Source organism: Zootoca vivipara, chromosome 12 (genome assembly GCF_963506605.1).
Source record: "Zootoca vivipara chromosome 12, rZooViv1.1, whole genome shotgun sequence".
NCBI lineage: Eukaryota > Metazoa > Chordata > Lepidosauria > Squamata > Lacertidae > Zootoca > Zootoca vivipara.
Window position 1 is genome coordinate 25448668 of NC_083287.1, and position 19859 is coordinate 25468526.

The following is a 19859-nucleotide window of genomic DNA, read 5'->3' on the forward strand; positions in this document are numbered from 1 at the left end:
TGAAACAGAAGAGCCAGACCCTTATACAGAGGGTGGTGGGGGTGGGTGGGAATGGGTGATGGGCTGATAGGAGTGGTAAACCTGTTGATGGCTGTTAATGACTGCTGATGACTGCAATTGGTCCTGCGGGGGAAAAGCAAGGGCTGAGGCGCTAAAGAAAGCTTGATCATGCATAATGAGATAAGAATCCTATGTCTTTGTTCATCCTAGGTGGCTCCATGGTTTTAAGCTTGGTAATGAGTTCCAATTCAGCAATTTCTCTTTCCTTTGTTGTTGACAAAGGACAGCTGGATATATAAAGGGCCCCATTACCTTCAGTAGCTTAAGGCCTCATCAAACCTAAATCTGGCCCTGCTCGAGTCTTGCAATAGATAATAGTCTCCTCCCTCAGGTTTCCAGGCAGGCTCCTTAATGCCCTAGCACTGGATCCTCACAGAGAGCAAAACCAGGCCCCTATTGTGTTTGCAAGTCCAGCTCCAAGATAAGACCGAATATTCTTCTTTCACACTCACTTCCAGAGTCCCAGCCAGTGGGGGAATGGGGGGGAAAGCTGAACTCTGATTCCTAAATGGCTCTCTCCTTTCAGAATCACTTAAGGTTATTGGCTGCTTTGCTAGAACCATCAAAGTAACCTCCAGCATTTCTGCTTGTTCCTATTGGAGCAATCCTAAATGTAGGAAGCCGGCGAAATTTACAACTGCTCAAATTAAGCTGGTGTAAATTACTCCTGTTCCAAATTCTGTTCAGGGGTGTGGCTGCTGCCACCTGAGCCAGGTCTAAGCCTGGCAGAGGAAAAACAAGCTTTTACAATAGAGTCTGACTCACACCATCCTTTTTCTTCTTCTTTTTTGGCGATCACTCGTACCCGAATAAGATTGTCTTCCATAAACACAGTTTTAACAGCGAGTCCGTAAGTGACTGTGGAGGCCAATTCTGGATCCACACGTCCTTCCACAGTGGGGACATAGGTTTCCAATGTGGGAGTTGTTGATCACGGTGAGAGTTTGCCAAGCATGCCTTCCTCTTAGCGCTTTTCTCCCTTTCGTCCTGCGTTCGAGCCTTCAAAGTCCACGACACCTTTGGTAAAGGCTGTTCTCCAACTGGAGCGCTCGCAGGCCAGTGTTTCCCAGTTGTCAGTGTTTATACTACATTTTTTTAAAAATTGCCTTGAGAGAGTCTTTAAACCTCTTTTGTTGACCACCAACTTTATGCTTTCCATTTTTAAGTTTGGAATAGAGTAGTTGCTTTGGAATACAATAAACAGGCATCCGCACAACATGATCAGTCCAACGAAGTTGATGTTGAAGAATCATTGCTTTGACACTGGTGATCTTTGCTTCTTCCAGTACACTGACATTAGTTCGCCCGTCCTCCCAAGTGATGTGTAAAATTTTCCGGAGACACCATTGATGGAATCTTTCAAGGAGTTGGAGATGGTGTTTATAAGTGGTCCACGTTTCACAAGCATACAGTAAGGTTGGTAATTCCATAGCTTTGTAAACAAGCATTTTGGTTTCCCTGCGAATGTCCCAGACCTCAAACACTCTGCACTTCAATTGAGAGAAATCTGCACTCGCAGAGCTCAGGCAATGCTGGATTTCGGCATCAATGTTAGGCATGCCAGGTCACATGACTGAGCTGAACAGAGTTAGGGCAGCGGTCCTAACCCTGCCACTCCCCCAGAACAGAACACCTGTTGTGTATTGAGTCAAAGGATTTTATATCTGTATTATTATTGTCTGTATTGCATTAGGATAAAGTAACTGCCTTTTGGTTCCAGAGGGTACAGCTACTATTGGTTCATTAAAGCTGCTGTATTTGGATCCTCTATCTTATTGGTTTCCTCCCAAAGGCAGCACTGTGATTGCCTGATATTGGTCCCTCCAAAATGTATCCCTTTCTAGCTAGTTCCCTGTCCCTATAAATGTAGCCTTCCTGCCCTCAGAGTCAGTCTTGTTCACTTTAATAAAGAGCTGTTACTAGAGAACTGTCTCCAGCATGTTATGTCAAGAGAGCTTAAATCACAAACCCCACGTCACAACAACACCCATGATTGTAATCATGCCATAATGCCTGAAAAGGTTAAAAATTATTTATTGGATATTTTTAGACCTCATGCTTCCTCCAATCTGGAGTCTTTGCATAAGAAAACATTAAATAACAAATTCTGCTAATACCGATAGGAGTGGAATAGGAGTGTGCCTCCCTTTCTCTTCTCACTGAGTCAAAATAGTGAAAACCTATGCCAGCTACCAATACCTAATTTTTACAATGGGTGAATCTGTTTCAAAAAATGCATTTTGTTAAAATGCCCAGCTAACATATCCTGTGTGTTGACTGTCAATATTCAACAGCTCTGCACTTCCGTTTTTGTCTTAGCTCTCCGACACTGTAAAATATTAAACAAGGGCAGAGCATAACCTTTTGCACAATCCAGAACCAGTCCAAGCCAGAATTATTTCAGAAAGCACATCATCTGTGTCTCAGTGCATAGTTTATACAGTCTGCCCACAATGTTCAGCGCATTACAGGCTTCGCAGGAAGCAAAAGAAACTCTCTTTTTTACAGCTTTATTCAGACTTTTCAGAATACAACAATACAGAGGATGTTATAGATAAAAATAAAGGTATAAAGAGAGAAAGAAAGATAAAACAGAAAGAAATAGGTAAAAAGGACTTTCAACATATACAATGATTCTTCAAAATAAATGTTCCATCTAGATTAATATCAGCAGTTCCTCCCTCTGTAAAGTGATAATTTTTTTTTCTGGTCTTCAATCCAGGACTCTCCAGTTTATTCATTTCTTTCAATACAAGAAGTCCAAAGGAGATTCTCCAATAGTTTTTATATATAATAGTCAACAACAGTTGTCTAGTTACAGGTAGGTAGCCGTGATGGTTAACAGTTGTCAACAGGTTTACCACACCTATCAGCCAATCAACCATTCCCACCACCCTTCTGAGTAATACCCCTCCCCACCCTCTCACTATATACAAGGGTCTGGTGACTTCTGTTTCAGTGTATCTGAAGAAGTGTGCATGCACACAAAAGCTCATACCAATGACAAACTTAGTTGGTCACTTAGTGCTACTGGAAGGAATGTTTTTTATTTTGTTTCAACAGTTGTCTAGTCCAGCATCACATTACCTCCAATACTGTATTAAGAAGCATTCAATCCAAATTTCTTCACTGTGTCTATGTATTAGGATATCAATCCATAATTATTTATTATACAATCCTTAATTCACACCTAAGTCAACTTCCAATCTCATTTCCTGTCAACCATGTTTATCAATACTTTTTTTAAAAAAATTCAAATTTCCACCTCCCCCTTTTCCAATCTTTTCCCAGAAAAGTTGCAAGAAACTCTCATGTGCTGTCAGGAAGGGTGTTACTGAGTAGTTCAGTAAGTGAGGCACTTGTCTCATGAGCTCATTCTTCACAATTTCCATATATTGTTGCCTTTGCCATTATCCGCAGTTCAATTCAATAAATAAACAAACCAGGGGAGACCATTAGCTTCAAAAGGCCTGCCAGCCAGATGAATGGCATCAATCCCTTCCCCCACATAAAATGATGAAACTGATGGAGAATTCTGGAGAACTCAAAACTTGCATACTATTTTGTGATTTTTGATTGGTTTAATATATTGCCTTAATATGGGTTTTCACATTAGTGGTCAGAATACTCATTGGTAAAATATGCTTTTGCACTGCATTTTTTTTTTAATCCAACAAGAAAATGGTTCATTCATGAAACCTGCTGGTTGGCCCTGGGAACGTTATCATCCCTCATAGGAACATAGGAATCTTATACCAAGTCAAACCATTGGTCCATCTTCCTCAGTACTATTTATATGGACTGGCTGCAGCTCTCCAAGGTTTCAGTCTGGAGACATTCCCAGTCCTGCCTGGAGTTGCCAGCAATTCAACCTGGAGTTTCCCCCCTGCAAGCAGAAGTTCTGTCATTGAGCTGTGGTGGCCCTTCGCCACATCTAATCTTATCTTATCTCAAAGGGGCATTGTGAAGATAAACTGAATCTCATATGCATTGCGTTGAGCTTGCTGGAAGTAATCTCTATGGCCACTAGATGGCACAGCTGTTGGGAAATAACTGGGGAATGCCAATTAATCCGGAAGTCGCCCATATGTGGGGAAACTACGAAATAAAATATGGTTGACTGCCTGAATTCAAAAAGTACTGGACTTGACTCACTCTGTAGCCAAAAGAGCCCCCAAGCAGAGTTTAAAGCTGAAATATGTGCAGTGTTTGCAAAGTGGGAAAATACCGGTTGTTAGATCTGTCAATATCCCAGTATTAAGCATTCACAATGTGCTCCACCACCTCTACCCCTCTCACAGTGAATAGACCACAAACTGAAGTAAGTTCAAATGCTTTATTTACAGTAATCAGAGGTCTTACTGATGCATCATTCAACGCCACATCAGAAACAGGTAAAACGTTTTTTGAGCACAAACTACAAAAAATATCTTCAAACATGGAGTCTGGGCACAAAACGCCAGCCTCATGTGTCTGGTCAGTTACATGGTTCAAAGTGTAGAGGGAGAGAAAGGAACAGGAAACAAGGCTTACTTCCTCCCTCCCTGAAGGTGAGGTGGCGTGACCTAGCCGAGCCTTCTCTAGCAATTCACAGCTTTGTGGGCCTTAACCCCTTCATTTACTAACTAACTAACATAGACACACATCGTTAGGTCTGACTGCAAAATCTCCCGCAATGGTTGCTTCATTAAACTTTCACTAGTTCTGTTTGCTACTTAGGAATGAGCGAGCCCAAGGCTTCCAATATCAGGCTGCTAAGGCCATTGTGAGATGACCTCCACTGTGACGTCACCCCCTGCTAACTCACTGGACAGGCAAGCCTTAGAGCATTGCTGGACCTGCTTCCTGGAAGCTAGCCAGCCACCTGCTCATATTTAATGAAATTGCTCAAAAAGGAAGAATAATATCAACGAACATGTAAGTAGGACTTTTCTCCCACAGCTTCTACATTGTGCTTGTCTCATCGTTTGTGATGGTTTATGCCAGCCCCTCACAGGAGGTAGGGGGCTCTTTCTTCCCTAGCTAAGATTGGCTTTCTCAGTCAGGACCATTTTAAACACAGCAGCTGCCTGCCCCTTTTAGCCCCTGCCTCTGGGTGTGAGGAAAACACTCCCTTCCGTGTAAATGAGATCTATCCTTCCCAGATAAGATCAAGAAGATGCAAATAGCTACCAGTGACAAGTGGGAATTCATGTCTCATCTTGAACCTTGAAGTGGCTCAGGGGCACTGCAGGCATGTAACAGGCGAGGAGTCTGCGAGTCCCATTTCTCACCTACTTCCTCATTTTGCTCTAGGCTCCAACGACTGCAATCCTTATTGAAAAAGAACAGCAAAGTCACCCCACAGACTCCAGTGGAAGGGGGACCAATTCCTTCCCTGGAAATATGGGAAGACCGTGGCGAAAGGGTACAGTCATCCCCACCTGGCTGCCAACACAGTGAAACAAATTCCCCGTACGAATCCGGAGCTTCCTACTAGGTGCTAATGGGCGTGGAGGGTGCCATTTATGTTGGCTTCCATCTCCAGTGTGAGGAGGCACCTGGGCTGTTTCAGGCAAGCCTTCAAAGATCTCTTCCCATCACTTTAATGGCTCCTTGCCTTTTATAATTTCCAGGGGATCGGCATGGTCATCAATTTCTTAGCAGCAATAGACGCAGAAAGGAAGCCCATCATGGCAAAGGAGGAACTTGCTAAGAAGATAGTGGTGAGTGAGGTAGTACTTTGAGAAGTACTTTGAGAAGGTATCCCCCACAGGGTGGATGGGAGAGATCTTAGCAGTGGATTTTCTGCAAGATATTCTGGTGGTAGGTAAGGCTTGTACACGGCAGAGAAATGGAAATGGAAATGGAGGACCTGCATGTCTAGAACCTCTCTCTGTGGAGAGGTCTACATGGGATATGTGGCCTCTTCTGCACATGGAAACACCTTCACATTGATACTGAACAGACATGGGTTTTGTGGAGTTGCATTTCTTGCTTGCAGGTCCAATATCAAGAAAACAGCTCAAAGTCAGTTGGTGGTGAAGTTATGAGTAAACTACTCTAGGGAGCTGAGAGGAATCACATGCAGCTGATTTCCACTTTTTCTGCCCCCCCCCAAATCTCTTCAAGGGCCTGATGGAGCGATACAAAGACCATCCCCTCGCCTTTTTCCTGTTTACCAGCTGCATGAATGCAATCACAAATCTGAGGTAAGTTGTGGTAGGAGACTGGTGGAACAGGAGATATTTTCCCCCACGCCACAGAGCAGTCAGAAGCAAAGGAAAAGGACTGGAGTGAGCAAATGCACCACAAAGAAAGAGATTGTGCTTCACTAGACACAAACCCTGGCAAATCAATAAGTGGGTGAGCAAGGAACGGAGGATTATTGGCTCCGAGGAGGTTCTGGGAAGAGCTTTTGACTCTCCTAACAACCCTCCACAGGTCTTTTAGAGAAGCTGGCCTCAGGCAGGCTTGGGGGAATTGCCCTGTTTCGAAGTAGACATGTGCTTCAAATAGACTGTGCTATAAATGTGCTTGCCTTGCAGCCTAGGAAAATGATATTCGGATGACCCCATTCTCTTCTCCTTTCATCATCAATGGGGAAGCCTTTGCCATTAGAGCAACTATGCTTGCAAGTTTCCATCCCCTTGGCAGAGTTTGGATCCAGCAAGCCTCTTCCCAAGAGCAACTTTCCTATAGGTTCCTACATTATGGGTGCATCAGTTGTTTTGACAAACGGTGTGGCAAAAAAATCGGTCACATTTTTGCAGATTCATCATCCCGCATGCATGTGGGGTGAGATTTTTCTGCTACTTCTTTTTAAAAGGGTGGGTAAGGATCCTTCCCCCTGAACTTACAAGGATTGTTGACTGCCCTTACTTAACTTAAATGATAGCAGAGATGTTTCCCCCCTTTATTATCCACTTCAAATAAAGTCCTGCCTCCGAGGCTGACTAGACAAAACTCCTAGAAGCTTCCCAGTCCACCTGAGCTTTCTCAAATACCACAGATGCAAGGAAGTCTGGCTGGGCTGGGAGGCTGTGGGCCGACTCCTCCTGCCATGGGAACTGCAACCTTGTTTTTTATAGTTATAAACAGGTACAGAAACCAACAAACACCTTGAGGTTTTCTTTTTCCTTTTGGGAGTAAATTGTACCAATTCCTCTGAAATGTCACCCAAATGTAGATACCGTATCTTTCCCCCTCTGGTTCTCAGGGATACCTTCTTTTGGGCTGGATGATAGAGCCAGCTCCAGACTCAACTTCAGCTACGGTAAATCTGACGAATATTCCCTCTATCACGTAATAGAATCCTGGTTTTTCCTCCTCCATCACAGCAGAAGCAGCCCTCCACTCCCAGAGAAACTAGAGGCGAAGCTGCTTCAAGTCACTCTGTCACGCCTCATTATAAAGAGCACAGAAAGTGAAGCGGTTTGCGACAAGGTAAATTCTTACTGAACTTCAACAGTCTTAAAAAAAAAAAACACCTGCTGTGTCTGTGGTCACCAATCCCTTGTTTCTGAGCTGAACCACTAAGGCACATTTCATCTTGAGCAATGCACAGACTTCTGCATTTCAGATAAAGCAGGGGGAGGGGAGGCATCATGACAACAAATCCACCTTTGCACTCTCTGCGCATGGATCCCCTTCCCGAAGGAGGAACTGCCTTAGACAGTCTAAGCCAGGCATCCCCAAACTGCGGCCCTCCAGATGTTTTGGCCTACAACTCCCATGATCCTTAGCTAACAGGACCAGTGGTCAGGGAAGATGGGAATTGTAGTCCAAAACATCTGGAGGGCCGAAGTTTGGGGGTGCCTGGTCTAAGCGAAAGGGCTCTGCATAGCTCCCTTTTCTACCTGCTCTGTTGGGGGATGGAGAGTGGCTACATAGCAATGACGTTGGTTGCTTTCTGTTCCTTGCAGGCCCTTTGCAGAGGAGCCTCTGAAGCCCTGGGTGCAATGCTCAAGGGGCTACTTTCAGAGGCCCCCACAATGCACCACCTTTTGAAGATCTTGGAGGTGAGTGTTGAATGTGAGTCTCTATTTCTTTCAAGTGTTGTTTGCTGATGGACACGACAGCATACCCTCCAACATTTCCCCAATGAAAACAGGGACTTCCTAAGGAAAAGCAGGACATCCCAGGATCAAATCAGAAACTGCGACAGCTTATGTAAACCCGAGAATGTCCCTGGACTGGCAGGGAGCTCTTACCACTGGGGGCATATTTCATTAGTGGGATTGTTCCCTATGGGGCTGTGTCTCTCTGGCTGGATGACTAGACCCAAAGCTAAACAGGGTACTCTCTCTCTCTCCTCTTTATATATATATTTATTGGTTTTATAAAACAAAACATACAACACAGAAAAACACACAAATGATACACAACCAAACACTACAATAAAAAATAACAAATCAATCTTCTATCATGACTTCCTCCATTCCTTCCCCACTATGTTTCATTATATTACTTCCTTAGTACTTTCCCTATCTTAATTCCAGTCTTTTTAATAATTATGTAAACCTGTTAATACTCTTAATGGCTTATCAATATTGAAAATCTCTTATACTCATCTCAAAATACAATTCTATTCTAGTTTAATTTTAAAACACAATACAATGGCAACACTTAACTAAATCTTAGTATATGATAATAACTCAACTAATACACTTCTGCAACCTATTTATACTTCCAAATCTTTTAATAAAAACTACTAATCTTGCAATTCTTTTCTAAATAAACTTTAACTTTCTTCCAATCTTCTTCCACCGATTCTTCCCCCTGGTCCCGGAGTCTCCCAATCAGCTCGGACAGTTCCATAAATTCTATCAGCTTCAACTGCCAGTTGTCCACCGTTGGTACATCTTCAGATTTCCAATTCTTTGCTAGTACTAATCTTGCTGCTGCTGTGGCATACAGAAAAACCGTAATATCTTTCTTGGGCAATTCCTCTCTAATTATCCCAAGTAAAAAAGCTTCTGATTTCTTAACAAACGTGTTTTTCAACACTTTCTTTAGTTAATTATAAATCTTGTCCCAGAAGCTCTTTACTTGGAGGCATGTCCACCACATATGGTAAAAGGTTCCTTCCACATTCTTACATTTCCAACATTTATTATCTTGTTTATGATAAATCTTAGCTAACTTTACTGGTGTAAGATACCACCTATACACCATCTTCATCATATTCTCTTTCAATGCATTACATGCGGTAAATTCCATATTCTTCTTCCACAACCTTTCCCAATCTTCTATCATCATATTGTGCCCTACATCTTTTGCCCAATCAATCATCACATCTCATTTTCTCCTACTCATATTGAAATACTGCCCCTCAATGAGGTCAAACTTAGATTCACAAAATGTTTAGGGGTATGTGTACCCCTGTGTATCCCCAGAAAAAAAGCACTGACTAGACCTCTTACAAAATACATTCAGCATGCTCAGTATGTTTTGAGCCAGTTTAACTGTTCCCCAGAATGTCCGCAGAATTGCTGCCTTTTCTGGAAAACAAAGCCCATGTAGAGTTCTTTAAAATCAGACCCAGGGGCACAGCTCCCAAGAAGCGCGATAATGGACTTGTGAGATTTCTTTGGCCTGCGCAATGATTCTGAGCTGCTTTTTCCTTCCTCAGCACTTCCAACAGTACATGAGGTCTTCAGACCGGCTAGAGAAGGCCCAGGCCATCAAAGCCACCAATTATATTTGCTTGGAAGCCTATTACAGTCTCGGCCTGCATTACGATGTGAGTATTCAACATGTGAGCGGAGCTTGGCGTTAGAAGTCCGCAGAACCCTGGGATGGGAGGCAAGGAGGAGGACCAGAGAACATTTCCTCCCGATCTCCACTGGAGCTTCTCCTTCCTGAAGATGGCCTTGTGGGGCTTTAAGAATAAAGGGGGCAAGAAGTTGAATTCCTTAGTGGATCTGGGAGGTGAGAAGTAATGAAAGAAGCTCATTTTGATGGCTCTGACTGTGGGATTTTATCCATCTCTCCAGCTTCATGAATTGCGGGAGCATCTGTGCCGATTATGGAGGAGCAGCAAGATCAAGCAGAAATAGGCTCTTCATGTTGTCTCTTCCTTTCTTGATCCCACATAGAGGAGCCAACTGGATTTCCTGGGCCCAGCGCTGTGTAGGCAGATCAAGTCCATTTCCACCTCTGCAAACTGTATACATATATGCTTTTATGTACAGATAGTGATGTACAAATATGGACAATTATTTAGAGCCTATATTGGGGATTGAAGATGGTTTGTTTTAAGATTGTTTTAGCCTGCCTTTCAGGCAAAGCATACAAAATATATAGGTTTCAAAGCCATGGGCGTACCCAGGATCAAAACTAGGGGGGGGCAAGGGGAGGGGCCAAGGCACGGAAGGGGAGGGGCCACAAAGTGGGCGGGAACAGCGAACTCGCGCTCCGCCGGGCTGTGCCCCTCCCTAGAAGCAGGGCTGGTGGGCGGAGGCGGAGCCCAGCCCAGCGGAGCGCGAGTTCAGCGTTCCCGCCCGCCGCGCCGCGCTCTCTGGTTCCCCGCCGCGCTTGGCCTTGCCAGAGGGCGCGGCGGGGAGCTGGAGGGAGGGCGCAGCGCGGCGGGCGGGAACGGCGAACTCGCGCTCCGCCGGGCTGTGCCCCTCCCTAGCAGCAGGGCTGGTGGGCGGAGGCGGAGCCCAGCCCAGCGGAGCGCGAGTTCGGCGTTCCCGCCCACCGCGCCGCGCTCCCTGGTTCCCCGCCGCGCTTGGCCTTGCCTGAGGGCGCGCCGGGGAGCTGGAGGGAGGGTGCGGCGCGGTGCGGCGAACTCGCGCTCCGCCGGGCTGTGCTCCGCCTCTGCCCACCAGCCCTGCTTCTAGAGTAGGGCAGCTGCCCTAACTTGCCGCATGGTGGGTACGCCCTTGTTCAAAGCTCTTTCTTATGTTCTTCTTAGAATTTGTGCAGATCCAATGAAGCAGTTTAAGCAGCCTCTTGAATTCTTAAATTAGTTCAACATGAACTTGGCTGGTTTAACCAACTTCCAGTTGGTTAAAAGTCCACCTTACTTTATGTATCAAATAAGCAGTGCTACTGATGGCTCAAGATGCCAACTGGTCATTTTGTGTGTGTGTGCAATTTGTATACATTTCCCCACCACTAGATGTCATTATTGCTGCAATTTTATGTCTGCTGTTTAGTTTTCACTCTGAGACTGCATCCGCACTCTCGTTTGCAGCCCACTTACTGCATTCCCGGTACAGGGTTTTTAATCTGTGTTCACACGGACATTATCCAGAATGCATATGTATTCTGTTGTTTGTCGTAAAATACTACTGCTTGGGAGACATTGTTTCTCAATAAAGCTTCCCACTGATTGGAGCTTTTGAACCATTCCTAATCTGTCGCTAGCCAAGACACAAGCAGCTTTGCATAGGATAAAGACATCGCCGCCTCGTCAGTGCCCACTGATACACAAACGGAAACGAATCTGACACTAACGAATCCATGCTGATGTGAACAGCTTTTGAGGAGGAGGCAGAAGAGCTGTCAAGCACCCTGACCCGCCCCGCCCCCAAACAAACTTCACTGCGCTCTAAGGAGGTAACATGAAGACACCCTATGAGCAAATGATTTGGAGTTTTATTTCTGAATTCATTTTGTGTGTGCTTGTGTGCTTAGCATAGACCTGCTAATCACAGTTGTATGTTATCTCTACTATGAGAGGCAATGTGCCTCTGAATGCCAGTTGCTGGGGAGTAACACAGAGGGAAGGCTATTGTCCCCCTGCCCTGCTTTTAGGCTTCCAGAGTTATCTAGTTGGCCATCGTAGAAAGAGACTGCCAGGCAGATCCAGCAGGAGACACTTCTTAATATTACTGCCCAGCCAGATATCAGTAATGCATAATCAAAACAACCCCAGGATTTTTTTCCAGGCTAATCTGGGATATCTGATGAATCAGTGCAGATGCAAATCTATACCATGCTAGTATAGTTCTGCTTCTCGGCCCTTTTAGTTGGCCTTTAAAACACAGGAGCGAATGAAAGGATAAATGCACCCAGGGAGCAATGAAGAGGACAAAGCAGCTATGGAAACTGAGAGTACCGCTGACAAAGGTTTAGTGTGGAAACCAGGGCAAAGGGCCAATTCAGAATTTCAGGGCCGGCTGAAATAAATCAGATTCTGAACAGACATAATCCAGCTACAGATGAATAAACAGCACTTGAATGAAAAAAAACGGACTCCTTCAAGAGTGGAGGAGGAGAGATCCCATGATGAGATTCCCGAGAGAGATGGCAGTAAAAAAAAGAGAGCTGTGTAAAATATAAGCAAATACTCCTACACAGACCTACAGGAAAACGGGATAGTTTAGCAACTTAGATCCAACTCGGAGTGAAGGACCCATTTTAATTAAAACAGAGTAGCAGGGCACAAAAAATATTTCTCACCATATTAGACACAGAAGAGAGGTTGGTGATAGCTCATCATAGGAGCCAACTCCTAGGGGCTGAGGGAGCTTTGCCCCCCGTAAAATATTTGAGGGGGCCGCCCCCCAAGTTGATGGGCATTGCCATTCAAATGGTGTGCATGCACCATGTCATATGATCAATTATGTGGGGTGGGGCTTACCTCCCCCCCCCAATTAGCAGACAAAGGACAGTATCCAACACTAAGCCTACTCAGAGTAAACCCATTGAAATTAATGGGCATAGCTAATTTGGGTTTATTCATTTGAGTAGGTCTACGCTGAGTGAAACTTAGCTGGCTGCAAGCCAAAAGAGCAACAAAGATTTGTGGAACTCCCAATTAGTTTCCTAAGTTTAGCTGCTGCCTGTCTGCCTGTCTTTATGCCCCAGAAACCTTCGCTTTGTGTCCCTGGCTAGGGGAAACCCTGCTGTGGCCTGAAAATGTCTGATCTCCTCCTTGCTTTGGGGGCTTAATCTATCGCTGAAGGTTTCATCTCCTCTCATTTGTTTCAACTGAGTAAGTAAGGCTATGTAACAAGCCTCCCACTGTCTCTTGTCCTCCCATTTCCTGCCTTATGCTTTATATTTCTCCTTCTCTGTCCAGCCTTGTAACAAAGTGTTCATCAACGGATGTGTCTTTTGCCTTTCTCAAAATAAATACACTCCCATTTTTGGATCAAATTCTGAAGTCCCATCTTGGTCTTTCGTTTGTAGCGGCTCCACGGTGAGACACCACTTTCTAAACCAAGGAACCTATGTTATGCACTCTAGATCCTTTTAATCTGGTGGCTAGGGTAGTTTCTCAGCCATCTCTATGCTATGGATGGTGGTCTGGCAAGAAAAAAAACCCAGATCTGCAGAGGGAAGACGTTTGCCTCATACTACCTCATTCCCCAGTGATTATTTCTAAAGCAGTGGCGCAGTTAGGGGAGCTTTGGACTCTAGACAATTAAGACAATTGTCTTAAGGTGGCTCCAGAGGCGTAGCTAGCTGCTCGGGTGCCCGGGGCAGGGCAAGCCATCCACGGTGCGGGGCAAGCCGGGGCAGAGCACACTGCATAGAACCTCCCGGGAGTCTGCAAGCACCACGTTGCCATTTTGGGAGGAGCCTGCAGGTGCCCAAGCAACCAGGTCACTCCCCAGCAGAGACATGTGGCTTGGGCGTGCTGTGGGCCAGGCCCTGCGGTCACCCCGCTCAGTGATGACACCTGGGGCAGTCCGCAGCCACCGCAATCCCTTCCTACACCACCGAGTGGCTCCCCCTTTTTATATAATATGTATTGCTTTATGTATTTTAAAAGTATTATCACCGCCACCATTATTAGTCAGTGTCCAGATGTACAAATAAGACAGCACAAAACATCTGTGGAATCCACATCCCTTTCAAACCTAAGGTATACCAACTGGGACTTGCAACGAAACACTGAGGTTTGATGTTCCTGTTCAAGGTTCAATCCTCCATTTCCTCCTTTTGGTTTTCTACCTCCCTCCTTATTTTTGAATGGTGACATAGATAGCATCTCTCAAAGAATATTGGTAATGGATAGATTCTCTCTCTCTCTCTCTCTCTCTCTCTCTCTCTCTCTCTCTCTCTCTCACACACACACACACACACACACACACAGAGGGAGAGAGAGAGAGAGCGACTCAGACAAAATATTGTTGTCTTGATTGTCCTAGGGGTCAAGCTGCAAATTCAATATATCTGAAAGTTCTTGGGAGCATGCAGAGATTATGCTCAGCAAACAACTGGAACCACTAAATGAAAGAAAATAAGAACAAGAATGGTAACAGTGAAATGGTAAGCTTTGTAGAGATTTAGCTGTTCCCACTGCAATCCCATTCTTCATTTGCAATAAAACCCCAAAGCAGCAGGATAAAGTCCTACGGATTTGTTTTCATTCTTGTGGACAATAGAAACCAATATTAGTTTTTGTGTGCTTTAGTTTAGGTGGGGAGGCCTGCATAAGTAAAACTGCCTCTCAAGATCCGAGTACAAAGGTCCTGCCATGGAAGCTGCCGAGCATGGAGAATGGCGCTAGAAAAACCAAACAAAGCCCCAGAGGAGGAAGATGGTTGTCGACTTCCTTGTTGCCTCTTTGCTGAGTAGAAAGAGCACCAAGACTCATGAAGTCACTTTGGAAGTTGCACCCAGGAAAGAGCTATGGTGCCTGGCGGCATAGCCAGGGAGATATTTCCACCAAGGCTCACCATCAAAGGGGTAATGCAAAAGAGAAAGCACTCTTTTGGGTTGTCCTTTGACAACTAAGGGACGCGGGTGGCGCTGTGGGTTAAACCACAGAGCCTAGGGCTTTCCGATCAGAAGGTCGGCAGTTCGAATCCCCGCGACGGGGTGAGCTCCCATTGCTCAGTCCTTGCTCCTGCCCACCTAGCAATTCGAAAGCACTCAAAGTGCAAGTAGATAAATAGGTACCACTACAGCGGGAAGGTAAACAGCGTTTCCGTGTGCTGCTCTGGTTCGCCAGAAGCGGCTTTGTCATGCTGGCCACATGACCTGGAAGCTGTATGCCAGCTCCCTCGGCCAATAATGCGAGATGAGCGCCGCAACCCCAGAGTCGGTCACGACTGGACCTAATGGTCAGGGGTCCCTTTGCCTTTACCTTGACAACTAAAGAGAACAATGCAAAGGAACGCAAGAGCCCTGCTGGATCACATGAAATACCTATCTAGTTCAGTATCCTGTTTTCAACAGTGGCCAATCAGATGCTTCTGGGAAGCCCCAAAACAAGGCACGTGGGCGACAGCCCCCCCCCCACTGCTCTTCTCTAGCAACTGGTATTGAAAGGTTTGAGTCTGTTCCTGGAAGTCCATTGTGTCTTGCGACTTGACAGGTCCCCAACCTGGCCTTTTGGAGCTTTGCATTTTCTCGTCCCCATTTTTGTTCTTTGGTCCTATTGTGAGAGGGTGGCATATTGATTGTATTTCTCTGTCGTATACCGAGTGGGTATTTTCTGACCTTTCATTTTGCTTTCATAAGGAGGGAGGAGTGTTGCTGTGAGATAATGGCTATGTGTTTTGAGTCTGAGAGGCTGAAAGCCTGGCCACCAGATGTGAGGAAGGAGATGTGGTGGCAGAATACCACCACGTATTTCTTTGACCCTTGCCCTTCCTGATTGATTAAAGCAGGGGGGAGGGGGGGAATGAGCCCGGCTAATTGGGCGAAAGACATGCATTTTGGAGACACTTTGAAAAGATGATTTATATAACTGCTCACAACTCATGCCCTTTGGCTCGTATGTTTCCACAGGATTCCATCTTGTGTATAGCAGGGGCGAGGAAATGGTTTGAACTTTGGTAGATGAGTGGGGACCATCCTTCAGTCAATTATCTGACGCCATATTGACCAGCTGGTCTTCAGGTGATAGGCAGGGAGTTAAAAGGTTTTTTTGCAGGTATTTATTGCTAGTGCGACTCAAGTCACACAGTGGATGCAGCTGCCTCTCGACATGCCGCACACTTGACAGCGCATATGGCATCAAGTGTGGGCAGGTGGGCATATATTGTTCAAATTCATACCCATACGACTTACACATGAATGATAATGTGTAGGATTTTAGCAATGGGGCTGAATAACTCTTTGGCAAAACTTCATAGGAAAATAAATTAAGAGGGAAGACGTTTACAGGTTTTTTGTTTAAATATTATTGCAAAATAACAGAATGTCAACCATGGATTAGAGACAATATTTCTTTAACGTTAGAGACCAAGTACAATAATTTTGCATTAAATTAATGCTAAGCCATAGTTATTGCAGCTCTCATAGAAAAATAAACTATTTCACAATGTACTAAAGTGACACATAAATAAATAAAACTGAAATAAAAAAGTTAGTCATGAACACTACAAAAATACATTTTAAATAAAAACATGTATTAAGCTTCAACAGAAGTTATGACAGTGATTTCAAAGTGTTTAATCTTATATTGAACAACGGGAAATTATTTTTACTCTGAACTCCTCTTTCCTAGAAAGAGCCTACACATTTTAAGCACTGAATCTATAAAAACAGGACTCATCCATGTTTGCTTTTACAAAAAATATATAAAAAATACAGTACACATTAAAACTTGACGGAAGCAAAAGGTATCAAAAACCACTGCAAAATATACATTGCAAATTAGATGTGTTCGAATTGTATAGCGATACTGAAGTATGAAACAGATTGTGGCATGACAAACAGAAGGAAAACCTGGCATATCTGTAGGCAGGAATCGTGGATAGCATGATGTTCCTTTTGACATACTTAAGTATATTGGCACTAATTGCGTACCTTTTTTAAGGAGTGTGCAAAGTATCGGGGAGACTGAATAAAAACACAAAGAGATTTGGTTGTTTCAGCAAGAGGAGTTGCATTTTTTTTTCAAAGAACAGGATACATTCTAATTCTAAAAGTGCTATGATTGTGCAGTTTTTGAGCGCTGTGGCCTCAACCGAGCACAACTCCACTGTCTCCAAAAATAAATAATTTTTCATTCAAAAATCCACAGGGTCATAATGCCCAGCTCCAGATGTCCCTCCAACACTATGGGAATCCTTCTTGTATGCAATGGGATGGATGCAAAGAGCTTCCAATAGCATTAGGAAAGGAGTTCCATGCATGCATGGAACAGGGGCAGAGCTTTAAAACACTAAAATATACCAGCTTTAATTTTTGGTTGACAAGAGACCTGCAGGAGTGGGGACTGACTCAGCCTGCTCTATTCCTCTACTGCCATCTTCTCATGTGCTTACCACCTCACACTTTCCTGCACTAACACTATATTTTCCATTATATATAATGGAAAATATAGTGTGTGTGTGTGTGTGTGTGTGTGTGTGTGTGTGTGTGTGTGTGTAATACACGTACACACACAAACACACCCTGGTCAAATTGAGTCAAAAGCTTTAGTGTGTCTTCTTGATGTAGTTATTATTCGTAAGTAACAATGAGCCATTATAAAAAATTATCTTAAAAAATCCAGTAGTGATTAACCCCTTTGATTATTCCAGTCTTCTACACAAAACAATTCTATCCAATTTTAGAAAGACTCAAAGCAAACAAAGGCAGAATAGTTAGTACGCACAGAAAAGAGATTCATAAAGTGTGCTCTGTATACAAACGTACTTATACCTTTATCTAGTGTTCTCTGAAATGCAACACAGAACGATCACCATATTCGTTCCTTCACACAAAGCAGTGGTTCTCAGGACATGAGTCGAGTCGCCTTACTGAGGTGCCAGAAGGAACACAACCCCCCACCCGTGGCCCCCCGCTAGGACCCTTACCATTTTGAGCCCATGCTGGCATGGGGACTATGACCCAGGGACAGAAACAGAGCTAGCCTTAGGCAAAGCATGCTGTAGGATGGTAGCCTTAAGAGTCAGTTCCACTTGTGCCAGCCAGGGCAGAAGGTAGAGGTGGGAGCAGGAGACACTTGTTGGCTGTGCTACCTCCCAGGCTGGTGCAGAGAAGAGTGCCTGTGACCATCACACGGCAGCAGATAGGGATCAGCACAGGATTCTCCACCATCTCCTGTGTTTCAGGAGTTTCCACCAACCATTTTGGAAGGTGCATTAGGGTGCTTCTTGCTGGTAGGGCTATCTTGCTGAAGATGGAGCTCTCCTGGTGGTGGAGGCCAGTGGAGTCAGGCTGGAGAAATATCTGCGTCTCATCCAAGTACCATCCACAATGACTGGGTAGGGGGGGATTAGATTGCTCTGTTTAGTGTTTTTGCTTTTTAGTAGGCTGGATGCAAGCCTACTTAGCCTCTCTCCTCCAGATTAGTGCAATGTAGGACATCAAGGCTTGCGATTATCGGGGCCAGAGTGATAGTGGCAAGGAATTGTTTCAATCTTTTTTGTTTTGTTTTGCAGGCAATTCTCTCTGTGGGTATTCTGTCCCACGTTTTTTTCTCTTTCTGATCTGCTTTCTCCCCAGTGCTCAGAACAGGAGTTAAGTGCCAACGGTTGACCTGTCACTGATTTTGTGCCAGCTACATTTTGCTTTACATAGTTTGGGAAATGTAGACCAAACCTTTCCTTAACTAAAGTGAGATCAGTGCGTTTGCAACACCAGTTCAGATCAGCATTACGTGGCAATGCTAAATACTAAATAAGTTACGTTACGTTAAAGTGCTACAATGCAGAGTGGTGTTGTGAACAGGTAGGAAGCCTGCTTATGCCAGAACAGTCAAATTTAAGCCAATTTGATCCTGTTGATCCTAAATGGGACTGAATTGGCTCCAATCCAAATTATCTGTGCTTTAATTGGTTTAATCATGTTAATCAGTAGTTAATGCACATTTGTTTTCCCCCAAAATGGAGCAGCTCTGTTTGAAATCTAGCCATGTTGTGTAACTAGGCTTTCAGGTCAGTTTCTCATTACAGTATTCAAACCACAAACCCCCAAAGTATCTTTCAAATAAACTTCTTGGCTGAGAAAACAAAGCTTTGAAGAAAGCAGCCTGTCTTCAGGAGTTACATTTGAAAGTTTCATTTACTTGTAACTTGCTGATGTTGATTTCTTCGGGCTTATCACGTCTGTAGGTTACCGTTTTTGTACAAACAGTGGGCAAGAACATTTTATCCTTAAAGGAGGAGAGAATATAAATGGTCAGAAAGTCCCACACACCTAGCATTCCTTTAAAAAAAAATGCATTATGGATCAGCGACATCAATTACCTTTTTAGTTGCAGATATTCTATAATCAGATGAAGTTTTCATTTTGTTATTGCTCCACTGCAGAATTATTTGTCGGATTATAAGCACGTTAAGCAACCCAATCAGAAACGTAACTATAAAAATTATGAAAAAGATTCTGAAGTGGCTTGGATCATCGGCTGTGCATTCTGCAAAAAGAAGAAGTAGTAAAATTCACACTGTCCCCTCAAAAGGTCCATGCAATCAACCTAAAAGATAAAGCCAAACCCTAATACGAGAAAGTAATTCATAATTGTACTTTTGTTGAATAATATAATAAATGACATCTTTATTGCCATATATACAAAAAGGCACCTTATTCTTAAAAAGCATTATCCAAAAAAGAATGTACATGTTAGGCAGATCTATAGTTACACCACTGATCTCAGCTAGCAAAAAGCATCAAGTCATGATTTATTTATCTAGATTTCATTCTCCAAGCAGTGTACAAATAACTGAAGGTAGGAACGCAGCTGAAAACCACCATTCACTCAAGCCACCATCATTATCTCTCTCTGAAGTTGAAAGTTTGTATCTTCAAAATGTGTAGCCAGTTGGTCACACCAGGTCTTCAAAGGTTCTAGAGGTCCTTTCACCTCAGTGGGAGTCCAGAAATTCTGGACAACTTAAAAGAGCTCTCCTGGTCAATTTGCTGGAGGATGCAGTGCAGTTTTCTCTGCCTGCACTGCC

General features: G+C 44.1%; 1 protein-coding gene across 4 annotated transcripts in view; it reads right to left on the reverse strand.

The window, feature by feature from the left end:
- Nucleotides 1–14123: 14123 nt before the first annotated feature.
- ITGB8 (integrin subunit beta 8) overlaps nucleotides 14124–19859 on the reverse strand; it is a 57037-nt gene continuing 51301 nt past the window's right edge. For all 4 annotated transcript variants that reach the window (XM_060280731.1, XM_060280730.1, XM_060280733.1 and 1 more), the window contains exons 13-14: nucleotides 19152–19318; nucleotides 14124–19057 (exon numbers count right to left, since the gene is read on the reverse strand). In XM_060280731.1, coding sequence (XP_060136714.1) covers nucleotides 18941–19057; nucleotides 19152–19318 — 284 coding nt within the window. In that variant the 3' untranslated portion in view covers nucleotides 14124–18940. The remainder of the gene's footprint in view (nucleotides 19058–19151; nucleotides 19319–19859) is intronic.